General features: G+C 40.3%; 1 protein-coding gene across 1 annotated transcript in view; it reads left to right on the forward strand.

Annotated features, from left to right (window-relative positions):
* Nucleotides 1-17,248, forward strand: part of SLC35F1 (solute carrier family 35 member F1) — a 297,787-nt gene extending 280,539 nt beyond the window's left edge. Inside the window, exon 8 of the mRNA XM_087817172.1 lies at nucleotides 13,857-17,248. Coding sequence (XP_087673298.1) covers nucleotides 13,857-14,081 — 225 coding nt within the window. The 3' untranslated portion in view covers nucleotides 14,082-17,248. The remainder of the gene's footprint in view (nucleotides 1-13,856) is intronic.
* Nucleotides 17,249-18,068: the final 820 nt, after the last annotated feature.

Here is an 18,068-nt window from a genome sequence, read left to right on the forward strand (position 1 = left end):
TCTTTTTGTTTGAGAATGTCTCTGATGTTTTTACACTTGTAGGTTAGTTTGATCTATGACCTATTCCACTACCTGGGATATAACTTTTTGGTAGTCTTGAACTGCTCCCCAATTCATGACAGAGCCCCAGATAATGACATTGTCCCCCTGCCTCCTTGAGAGTATGAAGTGGGGAAAGGTTCCTGTTCTTGAGAACGTTTCCTTGATTTCTTCCTTGAGTTAATCACCACTTAATTAATTCTCTCCAAATCTGAAAGAGATCTGAATGTGCATTCACCGAAATGTGACAGGAGTCCAAGGGCAGGCATGGCAGAGTTGTCGCAAGCCTGAGCCCAGGCTCTGGAGACAGACCACCTGGGGGTGAGTTTCAGCTCACTGCTGCCAAGGGCTCCCTAACTTTTTTGTGCTGGGGGTTCCTCTGACAATCTGGTGAGCCTGGTGATCCCTATCACAATGTTTTTAAATGTCTAAAATAAATACATAGCGGGGAAAACCAGGCTAATTAAAATAATCAAAATATTTTAAAACTTGATGATATAGTAATATATCAAATCACAAGATGTGAAGCACATCTAATAAGTACTGTCATTTTGAAGCAGTTGATGCATATAAGCAATATTGGAGAGATCTGCTGCAGTTGTAATGCGACTTGAAAATATATGTGATTTCTATTAGCAAAAACATCTACGGTCTATGGTACTGCTAATGCTAATGTAGGTCGCTGCTCACATTTATAATGAAATGCCAAATGTCATTTAGAGGTCAGTGAAAATAAAAATCCAGGTTTTGTCCAGGTTTACCCTCTGAATTCTTACAGGAACCCCTGATGCTACCAGTTATACAGCCTTGTGCAAAAGAGCTTCCCTCAACCTTTGTTTCCCTGTTTGCAAAATCGAGGTCATAATAGTGGATACTCTATAACTGGTAGCATGAGGATCCCTGTATAGAAATGAAAGAGTGCAGGTAAATCACTTACTGCAGCATCTGGCACGGTGAACACTCAGTAAATAATGCCATTAGTAAGGATGGTAGAATTTTGAGTGCTTATATTTCATGTTCTTCACGCTTTTAGGTATTGCATAAATTATGTATTGCTGAAACAGTACATGAACATTTGTTATTCTTATAATCATAAAACCATAAAGCTATTTTCAGTTTAAAAATACATAAAGCTAGCAGTCCTCTCAAATAAAAAGGAAATCTAAATACGAATCTCTGACATTAAAAAATGGGACATAATTGCAACCGGACACTAATTAGAAGGTTGTAAATGGTTCAGTCTCCATTTTAACTGACAAACATGAACCAAAAAAAATTGAAGTGTTTGTGTCTGTTTTTCTCATTATTTTTACATAAGTTAAACTCTTCACTCATTGCATTGCTAAGCACTAATGTAGTTTATACTTACAGTTTTTTCTCATTTAAATATCTTTGGGGACATGGTTTTATTTTTTAAATAAACACATTGTAAACTGTTCTGTGGGGCTCAAACCTAGCAGTGTAACTCAGCCTAACTTGAATGTCAATTTTGGCTGCCAGTTTCACACCCAGTTCTTTTCTGATGCTCCATGGAACCAGGCATTTGTGTGCAGGAGTGTGCCTGTTTCCCATGGCCCTGTGGAGGTCCCAGCAGTCATGGAGTGTCTTGGTGTTTCCTTTGTGTACTAGTCTCATCTTTAAATGAAAAGACTGACTTTATATAAGAACTAAGCTCCAGATAAGAAGAGTACTACATGTCTCTTCTCTGCTGGATCCCTAGTGTCTAGTACAGAGCCTGGAATGGTAGGTGTTCAGCAATTATTTATTCAGTGAAAGGCTTATTTCTACAAGAAACATTTGAGTTTAAACTTCAATTTTCTAGGCTAAACATTATCTAGGAATTTTCACATAAGAAGCACAAAAGTTTTTGATTGAGGTGGACTCTTTGCATCTCAAGTCAATGAAACCAGCTGAAAAGTAAAAAGTTTAGATCCCACAATAGCTAGTCATTGCTTTGATTCATTCTTTGATTATACTGATGGATGGCTAAGGGAACATGGAAACAAGAGAATATTTAAGCCTTAAGACATTAGATAATTTTATTTTTATAATAGGTACAAAGCTTAATTTAAAAAGGAAAAAAGAACAGAGTGGGAGGGGTCACTTACTGGATATCAAACTGTACTACGAAGCCATTGTAATCAAAACGGCCTGGTATTGGTACAACACCAGACATACAGATCAACAGAACAGAACAGAGACCCCAGAAATAGACCCAAGCCATTATGGTCAGTTAATATTTGACAAAGGAGGCAAGAGCATCCAATGGAGTAAAGACAGTCTCTTCAATAAATGGTGCTGGGAAAATTGGACAACTACATGCAAGAAAATGAAACTAGACCACCCACTTTCACCATACACAAAAATAAACTCAAAATGGATAAAAGACTTAAGTGTAAGATTCGAAACCATAAAAATCCTGGAAGAAAACATAGGCAGTAAAGTCACAGACATTTCACGTAGTAGAATTTTCACTGATACATCTCCTAGGGCAAGAGAAACAAAAGAAAAAAATAAACAATTGGGACTACATCAAACTAAAAAGCTTCTGCATAGCAAAAGAAAACAGCCTCAAAATATAAAGGAAACCCATGGTATGGTAGAATATATTTGCCAAGGATGAATCTGATAAGGGGTTAACTTCCAAAGTGTACAAAGAACTCATAGCACTCAGCAAGCGGAAGACAAACAACCCAATTAAAAAATGGGCAAAGGACTTAAATAGACACTTCTCCAAAGAGGACATATGGATGGCCAAGAGACACAGGAGAAAATGCTCAACATCGCTAATCATCAGAGATGAAAATTAAAACCACAATGAGGTATCACTTCACACCTGTCAGAATGGCTCCATCAACAAATCAACAAATGACATGTGCTGGCGAGGGTGTGGAGAAAGGGGACCCCTAGTACACTGCTGGTGGGGATGCAGACTGGGGCAGCCACTGTGGAAAACAGTATGGAGGTTCCTCAAAAAATTAGAAATGGAGCTGCCATTTCACCCAGTGATCTCACTCCTAGGAATATATCCTAAGAATCCTGAAACACTAATCAGAAAGAATATATGCCCCCCGATGTTCATAGCAGCGCAGTTTACAATAGCTAAGATCTGGAAACAGCCCAAGTGCCCATCAGTAGATGAGTGGATTAAAAAGCTGTGGCACATTCACACCATGGAATACTACACAGCCATAAATAAGATGGATCTTGTACCCTTTGGGACAGTATGGATGGACCTGTAAAGTATTATGCTAAGCAAAACAAGCCAGGCAGAGAAAGACAAACATCACATGATCTTACTTATATGTGGAATCTAAAGAACTTAATAAACTGATGAACAGAATAGATTCAATGACATGGAAGCATGGGTCAAACTGACAAATCTTAGAAGGAAAGAGGGGGTTGGGGGGAGAGATTAACCAAAGAATTTCTATGCATATCTGCATAACCCAAGGACACAGACAATGGTGTGGTGAGGGACTGGGAGGGGGGTGGAAGGGGTGGAATGGGTCAGTGGGGAGAAAAAGGGACATCTGTAATATTTTAAACATTAAAAAAAAAGAAAAAGTAACAGTGTCATTGAATGTCTGTCACATTTTTTATAGCACTCCATGGACTATGAATATGTAATAATAATTATGTTGAATATTTTATTATGGACTCAATGCCAGTGCTCCTCTGTGATATTCTGGAATTAAAAAGTGAGTGTTGAGAGCTCTATAAGAGAAGACAGCACCTATTTATCATGTACTGAACTTCTTATTTAAACAATATTGATTAGCCATTAAAATCATAATATGATTTCTTCCTTGACAGCTGACACATCATGATGTTCTTTGCAATAAATTACTTGCCCATTTATTTCATTTCTCTGTCTCTCCTGCCACCACCAGGTAAATGTAAGAGAAGGAAATAAAGGATTCCAATATGGTTGCAGGAGAACTCATTTTTCATTTTGTCAAAGGGTTTCTCCATCCAGCGGCCATGGCAATATTTCTTGATGATCATTCATTGCTATGAATTAAGAAAGAGCAGCTTCTTAGTTCATCAATAATCCATTAAGGTTATTCCAAATATGTTGAATTTTAGTTCTTCCCCTGTGCAACTGAGATATAGATTGCTCTTAGAAGCTTGAATATAAGGAATGGAAGAAACAAAAAAGAATTATGTTGCAATGCAGTTCGCCAAGCAGTTAGGAGATGGCAAGAGAACTGGGTGGAGGGTTGAGGACTCTGAGCACTGTGTCAGCTGTCATCATAAGACCATCATGGTGCTCCCTCCTTTTTTCACAGGTCAGTGTTTTGAAAATGAAATGAGATGATATACAGATGCTCCTCGACCCATAGTGGGCTTACATACTGATAAAACCATCATAAATTGAAAATATAAGTTGAAAATGCATTTAATACACATAACATATCAAACATCATAACTTAGCCTAGTCTACCTTAAACATACTCTACACACTTATATTAGCCTACAGTTGGGCAAAATCATCTAACACAGTGAATACACTATAGGGTCTCAGATGGCTCCTGCCCAGCATCACAGAAGAGTATCTTACTCCATATCACTGGCCTGAGAAAAGATCAAAGTTCAGTTTCTACTGAATCTGTATAGCTTTTGCACCATCATAAAGTTGAAAATTTGTATGTCAAACCATCATAAACCAGAGAATGTCTGTACAAGAAAATACTTAGGAAGAAGTAGACAGTGGCTTTGTTTGCTAACTAAGATTATCATACTTAATTTAGAACTGTTATTAATTATACTTCTTAAATATGGTTCTCTTCTTAGAATACTTCTCAGGTTGCAAGAAAGGAGACCAATAGAGAAATGAGAGATCTTTATAGATTAAATCCCACTTGCTCATGGTGTGTGATCTTTTTACTGTATTGCTTGATCCGGTTTGCTAGTATTTTGGTGAAAATTTTAGCATCCATGTTCATCAGGGATATTGGCCTGCAACTTTCTTTCTTTACAGTGTATTTATCTGGTTGTGGAATTGGGACAATGCTCACCTCATAAAATGAGCATGGGAGTCTTTCCTCCTCTTGAATTTTTTTGTAATAGTGTGAGAAGGATAAGCATTAATTCTTCTTTGAATATTTGGTAAAATTCACTTGTCCAAGACTTTTGTTTTTTGGGTGGCCCCATTTCTAAATACAAGGGGCATAATTCAGTCCATAACACCGAGGAAGATCTATCATCTTAAGATCTTTTACGTAATTATATCTGCAAAGACCTATTTCCAAATAAGGTAACTAACATTTAAAGATGCCAGGGATTAAGATGTATCTTGCGCAGCCACTTTTCAGTCTACCACACCAAGGGACCAAAATTAATTACTAACTTACATAGACTAATGGATGCTCCAATGTGATGTGTGCCAATGGGGAGTAGTTTCTCAAAATTAATAAACAAGGTGAAGCAGAATAGGAATTTATGAGGATTTCTGTGACTTCTATAATTATGCATCATTGCAAGAAAACTGAACATAACTGAGTCCAAATATTGAGCCTGTAAACCAAGGGTTTATTATTTGCATTGGCACAAAAGCCTTCCATTCCCGACGGGTGGATTGTTGTTATCCTTTTAAATAGCCAATTCTATAAATGCATTTGCAGTTCAACTTGATTCATGCTTGCCTCAGAAAGGGCTCTTGAGGAAAGTTTTTATATCTGTTTTTGCTTTAGCATTTACTCTTTGTGATGTAAAGATAACAATAGCTGACATTTATTGAACATTTACTATGTGCCGCGCACTGTTATCCTTAGTTCACTGGTAAGTGACTAGAGGCATGGGAGGTAAGGAACTTGTGCAAGATCACAAAACAAGGAAGTAGAAAACCGAAATACAGAAGCCAGAATTCTGACTCTGGAGCCCATTCTATGAATCACCGCATGATACTTCCTGGGAATATCAGGAAATGGTTGTATTTATTTATATGGTTGTGTTTATTTGTATGGTGGGGTGATCCAACCTTCATTGAGCAGGGTCTGGGCCATTAGTGGTGTTGCCTGAATTGGGTTGTTGAAATTTTCCATTGATTTGTTCACAGGGGATGGTAATGCTTAGAGATGCCTAAGGGATCTCCTGTATTCCAGATACACTCTTCTTTACCTCCATTGTGATGCAGCAGCCCAATTTCCCCTTGGTAACCAAAATCAACCACCCCAGTCAGCACAGTAACAAGAACCCCCTTCTTTCCATGTTGATTGAGAAACAAGAGAAGCCCAAAGTGGCTAGGTGGTGGTTTTAACTTTCAGAAGTTCCATGGAATCGTTTTTGTGTCTCCTGGTGAAATTATTCCTGTCTTTGGAACTAAGACTTTTAGATCAACAGAGCATAAGGTTGCAGTGACAGGAAGCAAAATTTTACTAGTGGATCACTAAATGTAATAGTGAGTGGGGCCACTCCCATTTCCAGCTGTTGATTCCATTGTACTAGAACAGGGGTTCTCTGGGCTGTGTTGAACAGCAACACTGCTACTTCTATAAACTATCTTTCACTAGCTTAAAATTCAGCCTCCTGAATCAATCCAGCCCATTATGCATCCCTGTGTTGTGTGGAGGGAAATGTCTTGTGATGCAAGTGTAAATTGTGTCAAGGCCACTGCTCAGTGTACCTTGCACACAAGTGTAATCCCTTTTTTGAATATTGATAATAAGAATGATGCATGGGAAGGTGACATAAATGAGCCATCACACAGCCTTTGTTGTCACAACCTATAATTAAACACTCCCACAGGGTAGTCCCCTTTTCTTTCACTTCCGATTTGACTATCATGGTCTTCATTTGTGGGACTGCAGAGGATAGAAATCTGCATGAACGAGGAATCCTATCAATTCATCAAACCAAGTGAAAATGTCTGTTTGTCATATAAAAGATAATGACAGAAATCCATTTTTAACTCCCTGTTGTTGTACTCATGTGTGAAATTACCCACAGGGGAAGATATTTGCCTGTAAAAGAGCCCTATTGGCCTTAGATGTGATCGACTACACAAATTGTACTGCCAAATGAATTGGTTTTGCAAACCAAACAAAAGGCCTCATGAATGGAACTGGAATCACACCGGGGGGCACAGCCTGGGGATAGTGTCAGGACACAGAGGCAGGGCCTGGTTGCTGCTTCTCTCCTTAACAAGGCCATGTTTGGAGGGTAAATTGTTTCTCAAGTATTTAAATCTTAGCCATGCCTTGGTTTTCTGATATAGATGAAGAGACTGTTTACTGGGGCATTCACTGACTTACTTCCTGTGTAGATTAGAGGAATTTGGGGTTATTTCCTAATTGGTGAAAGAATGGGAGATGAGGGGTGGAGGTAAGTATTCTTGGTCCCTAGGGACAACTGATTACGGTGTTTGGCGGTAGAGTGTGCCATGCCCACATTTGGTATTTTCCATGCTGTGACCTAAAAGAAAGAAGTATTGCAATATTTAACCAGAAAGATTTAGCCCTTTTCTTCTAAAAAAAAATGAGGAAGGGAGAAGAAGAGGGGAAATGAGAGGAGGCGAGAGTAGGAGACAGAGCAATAGTAAGGCAGTTCTAAAGAAGCTGAAAAGCTCTGGCCTCTCCAGGCAATTTATTTTCAGTTTAGTAAACTCAGAAGCAGAACTTCTGCATTTTTAATACTCTTAATAATAATAAAAATGATTTTGTTAATTTAGTGCAGAGCCAAGTTTAGGAGGTCTAGCATCAGCTTGTTTATGTTGGCATTTCTGCGGAGCCAGGTCTGTCTAGTTTCCTTGCCTCGAATAGCAATTGGCTCAGACCCAGCAGCCATAGGTCAGGACCAGGCAGAGCCTTTCGTCACAAGATCCCAACCAGGCCCCAGCTTACAGCCTGCCCAGGAATGACTAGCTTCCCCTGGTTCCGCTCCCCACCATCCCTCTCCCAGGCTCCAGTTGTGGCCCACAGCTCTCTCAGCCACATGGGGCTGCTGAGAGATGTACTTTATTGCTGAGCTGTCCTCTCCTTTCCACCCAGGAAACTCAGCACATTGGTTTTTTTCCCTTCCAAGATTATTGCCCAAAGGGTCAGCCCTTCAATCTCTATATAAAGTGAGGACTCAAGAGAACTTGGGCTCCCCAAATCCGTTTCTATTAGCCCCATCAAGTTTGGACTTTCAAACACTATGGCAGCATTCCATTTAATTATGATTCACTCTTTTAATTGGCATTTTACTTAATCACTGATGGGTCTTCAAATTACTCTGGTACCTAGAACTTCCAAACTGTGTAAGCTGGTTTGAAACAGAATTGGGCTTATTTATTCCTTCTTGGTCTAGAAATCATGGTTAGGTGTCCCAGTTGATTATATGAGCATTTTCTATCACAGAGTATGGAAGTACAGGGGAAAGAACATTTAAAAAAAAATTTTTTTTGGCATTTATAGAGTATTCAGGACAGTTTTCACAAATTTAATTAAAAGTCTAATTTTCGCCCCAGGCATCACTTGCCTGCTGAAATTGCCAGGCCAATCTCCCTACAAGGAAATTCTCCCAGCAGCTCTTAAACCTCACATTTACCAGCCTGTGCTGCATAACCTTGGGAATGACCAGTCACTACCCTTTATCTTCTATTGACCTATGGTTGCATTGACTGCTGAAACAACTGCTAAGTTTGCAGGTTTCCAGATTCTTCCCTCCTAGGTGTTTTCTGCTAAAGAGTTAAAAATATGGAAAGGCTTAGTTATATCTGTATCTGTTTTAAAGAATAAGCTTGAATAGGAACTAGAAGTGAAATGATTGTGGCCACATATCCTTTGTTTATGTGGAAAACCTCCCCATTAAAGCCATGTCTAAGAACCTTTCAAAATACCCTTGAAATTGTTTCTGAGTAGCTTCCTTATACAGTTCAAGAATTAGTTTCAACTCTTACCATGATCATGTCTCCAAATGGTATGCCTCTTTCATTGTCAGGCTCATATCCAATGAAGCCCTCTTGTTTCGGCTAGATGATTGTCTTTTGAAATTTTAGCAATAATGTCACCCTTGAGCTATGGTCTGAGATATTGGGTTATTTCCTTCCTACCCTCATCACAGATAGCCTTGGGAATGCATGAGTGCTTGAAAGCAGTGTCCCTTCCTTATAGGTTATACAGGAGAAATCTTCAGGAGTAACGTTCTCTCACGTTTCTCAGAGTGAGAAAGTTCAGAAGGCAGATCCGATCAGGTCAGCAGTAGTCACGCCGGGGGGGGGGGGCGCGTGGATGTGTGTGTACAAACATTTGAGAGACAGAGAGCGAATACATGCTGGCTCAATTTAGAATAGAGTCATTATTTTTTGGTTATCCAGTCCTGCAGTCCCCTCTCCTCCTACGTATTGAGAAACACCCTTACCTGTATCTTTTCTTTCCAGTTTGACCTCATTTCCTTCCTCCTTCCAACTGTATTTTCTCTGAGCTTCCTCTGGCTCTCCAAGTCAGAGCTACATCAGATCTAATCTAAACCTCTCCTTTTTTCTCAGATAATTCCAGTAGCTTTACATGGGTCTCATGCACCCCCCCTTTCCTAAGAGACCTCACCCACTACCCTTTTCCAGGTCTTCCTTCTACCTCACAAGTGACATCGTTCCTTTTTCCTGTTGAATCTTTGTCTTGCTTTGCAGATAGGACTGTGGTGCATCTCTTTGTCAGAGCTCAAATAAAAATTTTACTTCTTGTTATTTGTTAAATCAAGATTAGTTCTGATCATTAATAGGCCCAAGCGAATTCACTGGGCAAAAATGACCAGAGTCCAACATCAGGCACCTTGTAGAAGCCACGTTACACACAGGCATACACATACAGGGACTCTATTAAAGGCACTCCCCGGGAAATAAGAACAAGCCAGGCCCCCCGTACTGAGTGGCTGGTACTTACATCCAGTGAAAGCAGAGCTGTGGCCCAGTCGCTTCACCCTTTACCTTACGCCCCTCTGAGGATTGCCCATGCTCACCTCTGCTCACCCCTGTCATCTCCTTAGTTAAACTGGAAAAAGAAAGCTGCCCTTGAAAACTGCTCTCTTCCTCATGTATTCTAGTTGATATAAATATACTTTGAAATCACTTTCAAACCATGTGGCTTTCTACCTTGTATAAGCTTAGGCTCATTAAAGTCATTAGTTTATTAAAACTCAACTTGGAAGTTCAGTACCAAAGCTAAAATAGAAATTGAATCTGCCCTTCATCGATGTGCTGAATGTCCCACTAGCTAACTAGTGATCGCACCGAGGTGCCAGCTGGCTGAGAGCGAGGCTGAATCCCTCGCTGAAGTTAAAGCGCTTCGTGCAGCTCCGTCATCAGTCTCCCATGCTCCCTCCTCTGGACGCCGGCTTGTGTCCCAGCCAGGAGTGCTTTCTGACCTTTATTACAAAGGAACCGGTCAGGATGGAAAACAGCAGCAGCGAAGTAAACGGAGTGTGCAGTGTGATAGTGCTGACGCAAGGTGCATCCTGTCTCAGCTGCTCACAGCTGCAAGTCAGATGAAACGCGGGCAGGAGGGCGTCTGCAGCACAGAACGTGCACCGTCTGCCCAGGGCCTGCTGTTGACTGGAGTGGGGTGACAAATACACTCCAGGCAGAGCCCTTGTTCTTAAGTGGAGGCAGTGAGCCTCTGCCTGAAACTTGCCTCATCTGTGCCTCGCAGGTGGCTCAGGCCTCCTGCAGAGTTCCAGAGGAGCTCCTGTTCCCTTTGCTTGCAGAACTACAAATGAGTGTTTCTTTGCAGATAACAGGTTAACAGCTGGGAATATACAGAATTTCCGTTTGGTGGATTTTCTTTTCTAAAATGAATGCTCTGTCAGGATAAGGGTGGCATCCGGAACTGAGGGCCATCCTATTAGGTACCTGATTAAATTATTTTTCTATCACTCTATGAAGGAAAAAAATAAAAGAAACTTTTTCTTACTTTTTAACAAATACAACCTTTCTGTTGTTATTTCTAACTTTCAATATTTATCCAGATTAATCATAATGCTTGACTTACTACTCCTCTTTTGGGCTAATGTGTTAAATGAAGACTTTCTCTACCGTCTGTTAATAAAATCTTTTGAGTGATTTCCAAGATGCCTCTACCATATAAAATTTTATGCTACCTGTATTTTGACAATTTTAGAGTGGATTCTATATGAATTAAATGGAAATGCATTGGAAATAAAGCCTAGGCATGTTGTTATTCTAAATCTATGTCCCAGGAAGATACTTTGTAGTGAATTTATCATTCAACTTGATGATCCCATGTCCAAAAAAAAGGATAATTCAGGTATTATTTCTTACAATGGCAAAGGTATTAGCTTTACAAAAATGAATATGAAAATATTTTCCATACTGATAAAGTCAGAATACGGGAGCCAAAATCAGAAATTGGGAGAAATTCAAATGCTTCTTGCAGGATGCCCTGTATCAGATTTTTTCCTGCCAACACCCCTACATGACTTCAATTGCCAAATCTTGTTCATCCCAAGTTTGTTAAACTTCTTATTCTAATCCACTGATCAATGACCCTCACTCCTCTACCCAGACTCTTGCCTTCTTCACTGTCCCTCCCAATTCATCATCCTATCACTCTCCTCTGACTGATCCTAGGTTTGAAAATTACCTTTGGAGCCAATGATTACAGATCAATACTTTGATTTCCCTTTCAATGACTTTTGAACATTTTATGTCTGAGGAATGACATTGGATTATAGAGTTGAAAGCTAAAAAATTTCAAATACACCTTTGGTATAGGCTAATTTTAAATTTTTTTCTTTCTTGAGTCTGAAATTTCTCCATTCAAAATAAAAACCAATATCAAATAACATTTAGTAGATGCCTTCACTATGCCTGGCTCTGCACTTGACCCTGGTCAAGAAAGAAACGGTCCCAATTCAAGGAATTAAGAGAGAAAGGTACTTTAAGAGTAATCATTGATTATAATAGCATGCTATAAAAATAATAACAACAAAACATCAATAATAATAACAATGAAGCCAGTATGAATTGAATGCTGGCTGCAATATTGGGACTAAGGTAAGTGTTTCACATGCTTTATCTAATTTAATCTTTATAGCCACCCTATATAGTAGGTACAATTATTATCCCCACTTTACTGATAAGGAAACATGGATCTGGAAAAGCTAAGAAACTTGCCTAAAATGTCAGCTAGAAAGCATTGGAGCTGGGATTTGAATCCAGTTTATAGCAGAAAACAGTTCCAACCCCAAAGCCCCCATTCTGAATCCCCCCCAGCCCCATCTGCTGCAACAGAGGCAGGCTCACCCCTGGACCTGCAAGGCTCTCCACTTGAAGCTAAAGAGGCCGAGTGGAGTTTTGAAAATGAAAGTCACTAACAAAATATTTGAAATGATGGTCAAATTAGGAACAAACTCATTTCATTCACCAGTGTTTCAGATAAAGGACGAATTTGTTGAATGTAGAATTTCGGGAAGTGCATTTGGGGGTAAAGAGGTTTTCTGAGATCATTTGCAACAGCACCTAGTTAGGGGTCTTCTTTCCGTATTGACCGTTTCAAGTGAAGAGAAGCTGTTGCAAGCTGAGTCTAGCGTATAAATCCATCTGAGGGTGTACTGTCCTATGGTTTCCGTTCTAGAAAGAAAATCGGAAAATTATCTTTAGTCTTAGCTTTAGCCTTGCTGCTGCTGGAAAATAAATAGAAGGAAAAGAAGAAAGAAAGGAAAAGACCCACGGCAGGAACTTTAGCCACAGGGCTATCTTCCCTACGTGATCTTTTCAAAGCTGCCTCTCCTGTCATAGCCGCCTTTTAACTCTTTACTGTAGCCTCGCAACTTTCTTTATAGGTTCTCTGGGTCCTTCTCCTGGTCTCCTTTCTTCCAGCTTCCAATGAACATTTGTGGGATGTTTTTGGTTTTTTGTTTTTACCAGTTTTTCATTCTTTTAGAATATGAGCATAAAAAATAAAATAGGGAAATCAAATGGATCCTTTTTTCCCTTGGAAAAAATGTGGTCAAGACGGGGACAGTAGCTACTGACTAAAATGAACCTGGGCCAACCGTACTGCCTTGTATTGCCCTTGGGCCTGTAGCCCTGCTTCCCCACTGAGACTGTCCAGTCCTTGATGGTAAGGACTATATGTTTTCACTTCTTTTTCCCAGTACAAAGTTCAGTGTTTGATATAGAGAAGACATAAAAGAAACTGTTGAATGGAGTGAAGAATGAATGAATGAATGAACGAACGAATGAAACAACAGAATGGCAACATATATTGTTACTTCAGTCTCCCCCAGTAACTACGGAAGCAGCTATTTCCAGTGTAACTACTCAAGAAGGTTCAGAAGCTGTAGTTTTTCAAAAACATAAATTCTTGGACACTTGTATAAACCATTCTTTTTTTCTTACAAACCTCTATCAACTGCCAAGCAAGTCGTTTAGGAAGCAAAATTCTGTATATACAACCCTGCTTGATTTTGTCTTCTGATTGGGTAGGGGGGCAAGAACGGAATGTTACAGGGGTTTTTTCCCACCCAAGGATAATTTGATGCAAAGATAGTCAAATAACAGTTCCTGCTGAAAAGACAAACAGTGTGGGCACTGGGTCCTGGGGGAATGAGAGAGCCTGATGTGGCTGTGTCGGGGAGGGGTTTGGTGTCCGTGGCTCCATGACAACCTTAATTGGAATATCTATGTTTCTACTGGGCTCAAGGAGGCCAACAACAGCCAACTCTGTGTTGAGTGAAACTGGAGACTTTTTGCTTTTAACTTGATGCATTTTAATTTGTGCTTAACTGGCTGTCCCACATCAGGCCCTCAGTGGCATTTTAGGGACAGTTAGCTATGTGTTCCCAGTGCTAACGAGCTGTGTGTGGTGTCTCAGTTTTCAGGACTTTACCTGCTGTCTTTCTTCACCATCCTCATCGGGCTGGTGCTCTACTCCTCCACCTCCACCTACATCGCGCAGGACCCCCGCGTGTACAAGCAGTTCCGCAACCCCGCGGGCCCCGTGCTGGACTTGCCCGCCGCGGCCCAGGTGGAGCCCTCGGTCACCTACACCAGCCTGGGCCAGGAGACCGAAGAGGAGCCCCGCGTCCGGGTGGCCTAGGGGGCGCCGCGCCTCGCATTGTCTCGGTATTGTGCGTGGAGAAAGGTATTTATCAGGTGCAGTTCACACAGGTGGACTGCAAGGTAGCAAACCCAAAAGCCTGGGAGAGGCACAAGCTAAACATCACGGGAGCCAGGCTCTCATCCACCTGACTTGGAGAGATCCCCCGCTCGTGTGTATCCAGATCACAACACCCCTGCATTAATTACTGTGAAAATTTTTTAATCAAAAGCAAGTGTTATGATCATTTTTATTACTATTGTTACTCTTATTACACCAAGTTTCAGAAGGATGTTTTGTACTCCTGATGGGAACTATTGCCAGGCCCACATGTAGTTAACATAAATCCCACTTTTCTATGGCAAGTCCCTTTTTAAGAGTCATACTTTATTTTTATTTATTTTTCGCACAGTCTCTGAGTGCTGCATGCCATAGGAGCTCCACTCTGAGAAGTTTCCTTAGCCTAGGGACCTGGTGGCTGATGGTTTCCTCTGTTACTTGTTGGATTGCCCGCTCAGTAAGTACTTTGTGCCGTGACCCTTGTGGGGAGGGGCAACTGACCACATAATTCTCTATTCCAGGAATAGATATAAAACAAATACGTTAGCCTTTTTACATTTTGATTTCTGATTACTCCTGGTAATTGCCTTTCTGTTGTGCCACCTTGATTCTGCCAATTAAGTCCCTGAAATAACAGGATAAGGAACATTCCATTTCTCTGGCTAATGGGAAAGCCCAGGAGTAATATAACGTGTTCAGGGTAATACATAGTTTTAAAACTCTTGTTGCCCCTCCCTATATCCCCTCTTCAAAAAATAGATTTGCTTTTCTTTTCTCCTTAGATTCCTTTAATGATAATATGGAAATTAATCAAGGTATTGGCAAAAGCCATGGTCCTCTGCCCTCTTGATTGTGTGACACCCTTTCTGAAACACAGCAACATGCAGTTACCTTTATTGTAGAATAGTTTGGGCTCTGTGGCCTCCCAACAAAGTCAAGGTGCTGATAGGGAGCAGTCTCTGACAATAGCTCGAATGATCTGGCCACTGTGTAGTGGTAAAGATGTTGCCAGTGAGAAAGTCGGGCATTTTGGTTATATTTAGCATCCATTCAATAACAATACATCAACACAACATCCTCATGGATACAGAGAATATGGCTGGGTCCCGAAAAGGCTCTGAGGGATATGTCACTACTCTAATTCTGTTGCCCTTAAAATAACCTTTTCCAAACAGAGGAAATCAAGAAACACCACAGATCTCTATGATTTAGCAATAGATTCTTTGCGTCGGTATATAAAATGGTCTTCATGGTTGGCTGGCTTCAACATCATTCAAAAAAAATCCTCGATAAAGTTACAGAGTTTGTAAAGAAAGAGTAAATGCTCATAAACTTTGGGCAAGGAAAAGCAATGAATCTTAAGCAAGTAAAGCAAAACACCAGAGGGGTCTCTGTAAAGTCGAAGGACAGACTGCCACTTAGTCAGGATTCCTATGTAGCCTGAGCAAGGCGCTAAAAACAGAGGCAAAAGCATCTCATGCCGTCAGTCAGCGTCCACGTGGCCCCTCAGCATGCCTCCTCCCCAGGGCTGGTAGCTGTGCCCTTGCAGATGGAGAAGAAAAAGTATCTTTTATGATAGTCAGATATTAGGCTCATCTGTGTTCAGCCCCCTTAGAAACACGTTTTATTTTCTCTGGGATAAATGAAAATCAATGTTAAAGCTATATCCAGTCAAAACAATTTTGCCAATGTCTGCTCTCTGCTACCTTTTAAACCAATTAAATACCTTTCTCTGAATATTTTGTTCATTCAGATCTGAAGACCTTTAAAGACTGTGGTTTTCTTTTTGTGTTTACATTCCTTTGGTTTGCATAATTTGCTTGATTTATTGCATTTTTAGTATTTATTTTAAGCCAAATGTTTTAGCTTTTTTTATTCATTTTTGTGACGCTAATTTGTAGTTGCTTAGTAAAGTCTTAGGAGAAATAAGTGGATGAAAGTTTTCCTAGTTGACTCAATGGACTGGGAATCTTTTTTAAAATTTAAATTTCAAAAAGGTTTGCAATCAGTGGATGGCTAAAAGTTGCCATCTGAATTATTTTCTAGGATATTTTAATTGACTCCATTGTATGGAAACCTAGTGTGAATGTTAAGGTGAATTCACTGTATACCCTTTATCATCATCCAGTGTCCTTGTACACAAGATTTTCATGTCCCTGGGGTACCTCACTGTGTCGGTTTGTCTCCATTTAGAAAGGCTGATAACACTGAATTGTCCAAGATCGGGAGTTCCAGATCAATTCTTTGGAACAAAAGAAAATAGCAGGAAACACACTTTTTTCAGTGTAAAAACATTGATCCTTTGGGAGTGGGGTGGGAAATGGGTGTGGGACATTAACTCTAGCTGTTTTCATTTCTGAAAGTTCATAAGGTCAGTAGACACCAGCAAAAATGTCAGCTTTTCAACGCGCCACCCCACCCTCCTCCACGAGTGAGACTAGCAACCTGTATAGAATTTGAATGGCTAAGCCAACCGCAGCTTTCCTAACCCCGCCTAGGGAGAAGCGGAGGTTCCTGCCTCAATGAAAACTTGCACTGGGGACAGAGCTTGCCTTGGTCACACCTTCCCACATCTTCAAACTCTGAGATTCACACCCAGGTAGACCAAGCAATTAGAAAAATTTGCACCACTGTGTCCCATGAAAACGTTTCAATGTTTAGTTTAGATATTGCTAACTTGTGCTATTAACCTTTTGAGAAGCGTGTGGTATTGTTTGTTTTGGGTTCCTTTTTTGATTTATAACCATTTAGTAGTCCCCAGCTAGCGACCAGTACAGATTTTACCCCATGGGTAGGATTCTATTGTCAAGCCACATAACAAAGCACACTAATCCAGACACCGCAAATGGAAAATATGAACCAAAAAAAGAAATTTACACCAATACGTTGAGCAAACTCTCCATTTTTGATATTTGCATGCTCCCCTACGGACTGGCTGTGGCAATGTAATGCCTGTATAATGTTTTCAAATAAAAATAAATGCTTTATGAAAGCTCCGAGCTCTTGGTTTTCTTGAGTGTTTGTCTGCACTATGACAACCATGGAAGCAGCTCCTGAGGAATGCTAGAAATAGCAACAAACGTGGATAGCTGGGCACATATCAAAATAAAACCAGAAAGAAAATATTTCCAAATTAGGAAGGGCACAGTTGGTCTCAGAACTGTAGCTTCAAAAAGTCAAATTGAGCATGTTTGTGATTTGCAAAATTAATTACTTATCTGGATGCTTAAGAAGGCTCCAGGGCTGCAATCTCCAGGCCCACATTGAAAACACACGTAGGACAATATAAATGTACCCCCAAGAAACGGTTTCTCATAAAGAAGAAAGTTCTGTGCATGCTGCCCTTGGCACGATGCCAGACTTAATGGATGAGCCTTCTTCCGGAGCAGGACATTTATAAAGCTGCACTGTTCACGTCCCTGCTCAGAACTCGCACCCTATCCTGTCATCCTCTCTCCCCCGCTAAGTGGAGTCGCCCAGCAACCCCGTCAGTACTTGGAGATGATTGGATATAAATTCCGTGCCCTTGCCTTTCTGGTTCACAGTCAGACTTCAAAAATGAAGTGAGCCAAAAACACTGTGTGTCCAAGTTATATATTTAAAATATTTTTAAAAGAAAAACATTCATTTTTCAGGATAAAAGGAACAGTAGCATACTGATGCTTTATGAAGTCTTCTTAAGTTGCCATCCATCGTGATCTGCTTTTATAAATAGTTAGAACAGTGTGTACTTAATAGAAATAATTTGCTTGAAAACGTGACTCGCAGTTTAAAAAAAGTTTTTCCTTGAAAAATGTAAATGTTTCTTTAAAGTATTGTCTATGTTTTTCAGTAAACTTTTGGATCAAAGATGAAATACAGTTGAACTTCAACCCAGCCTGTGTTCAAATGCCCAGCAATCCTAAATGATTGGGGCCCAATCTTATA

The sequence above is a fragment of the Miniopterus natalensis genome, chromosome 5 (genome assembly GCF_054644295.1).
Source record: "Miniopterus natalensis isolate mMinNat1 chromosome 5, mMinNat1.hap1, whole genome shotgun sequence".
Taxonomy (NCBI): domain Eukaryota; kingdom Metazoa; phylum Chordata; class Mammalia; order Chiroptera; family Miniopteridae; genus Miniopterus; species Miniopterus natalensis.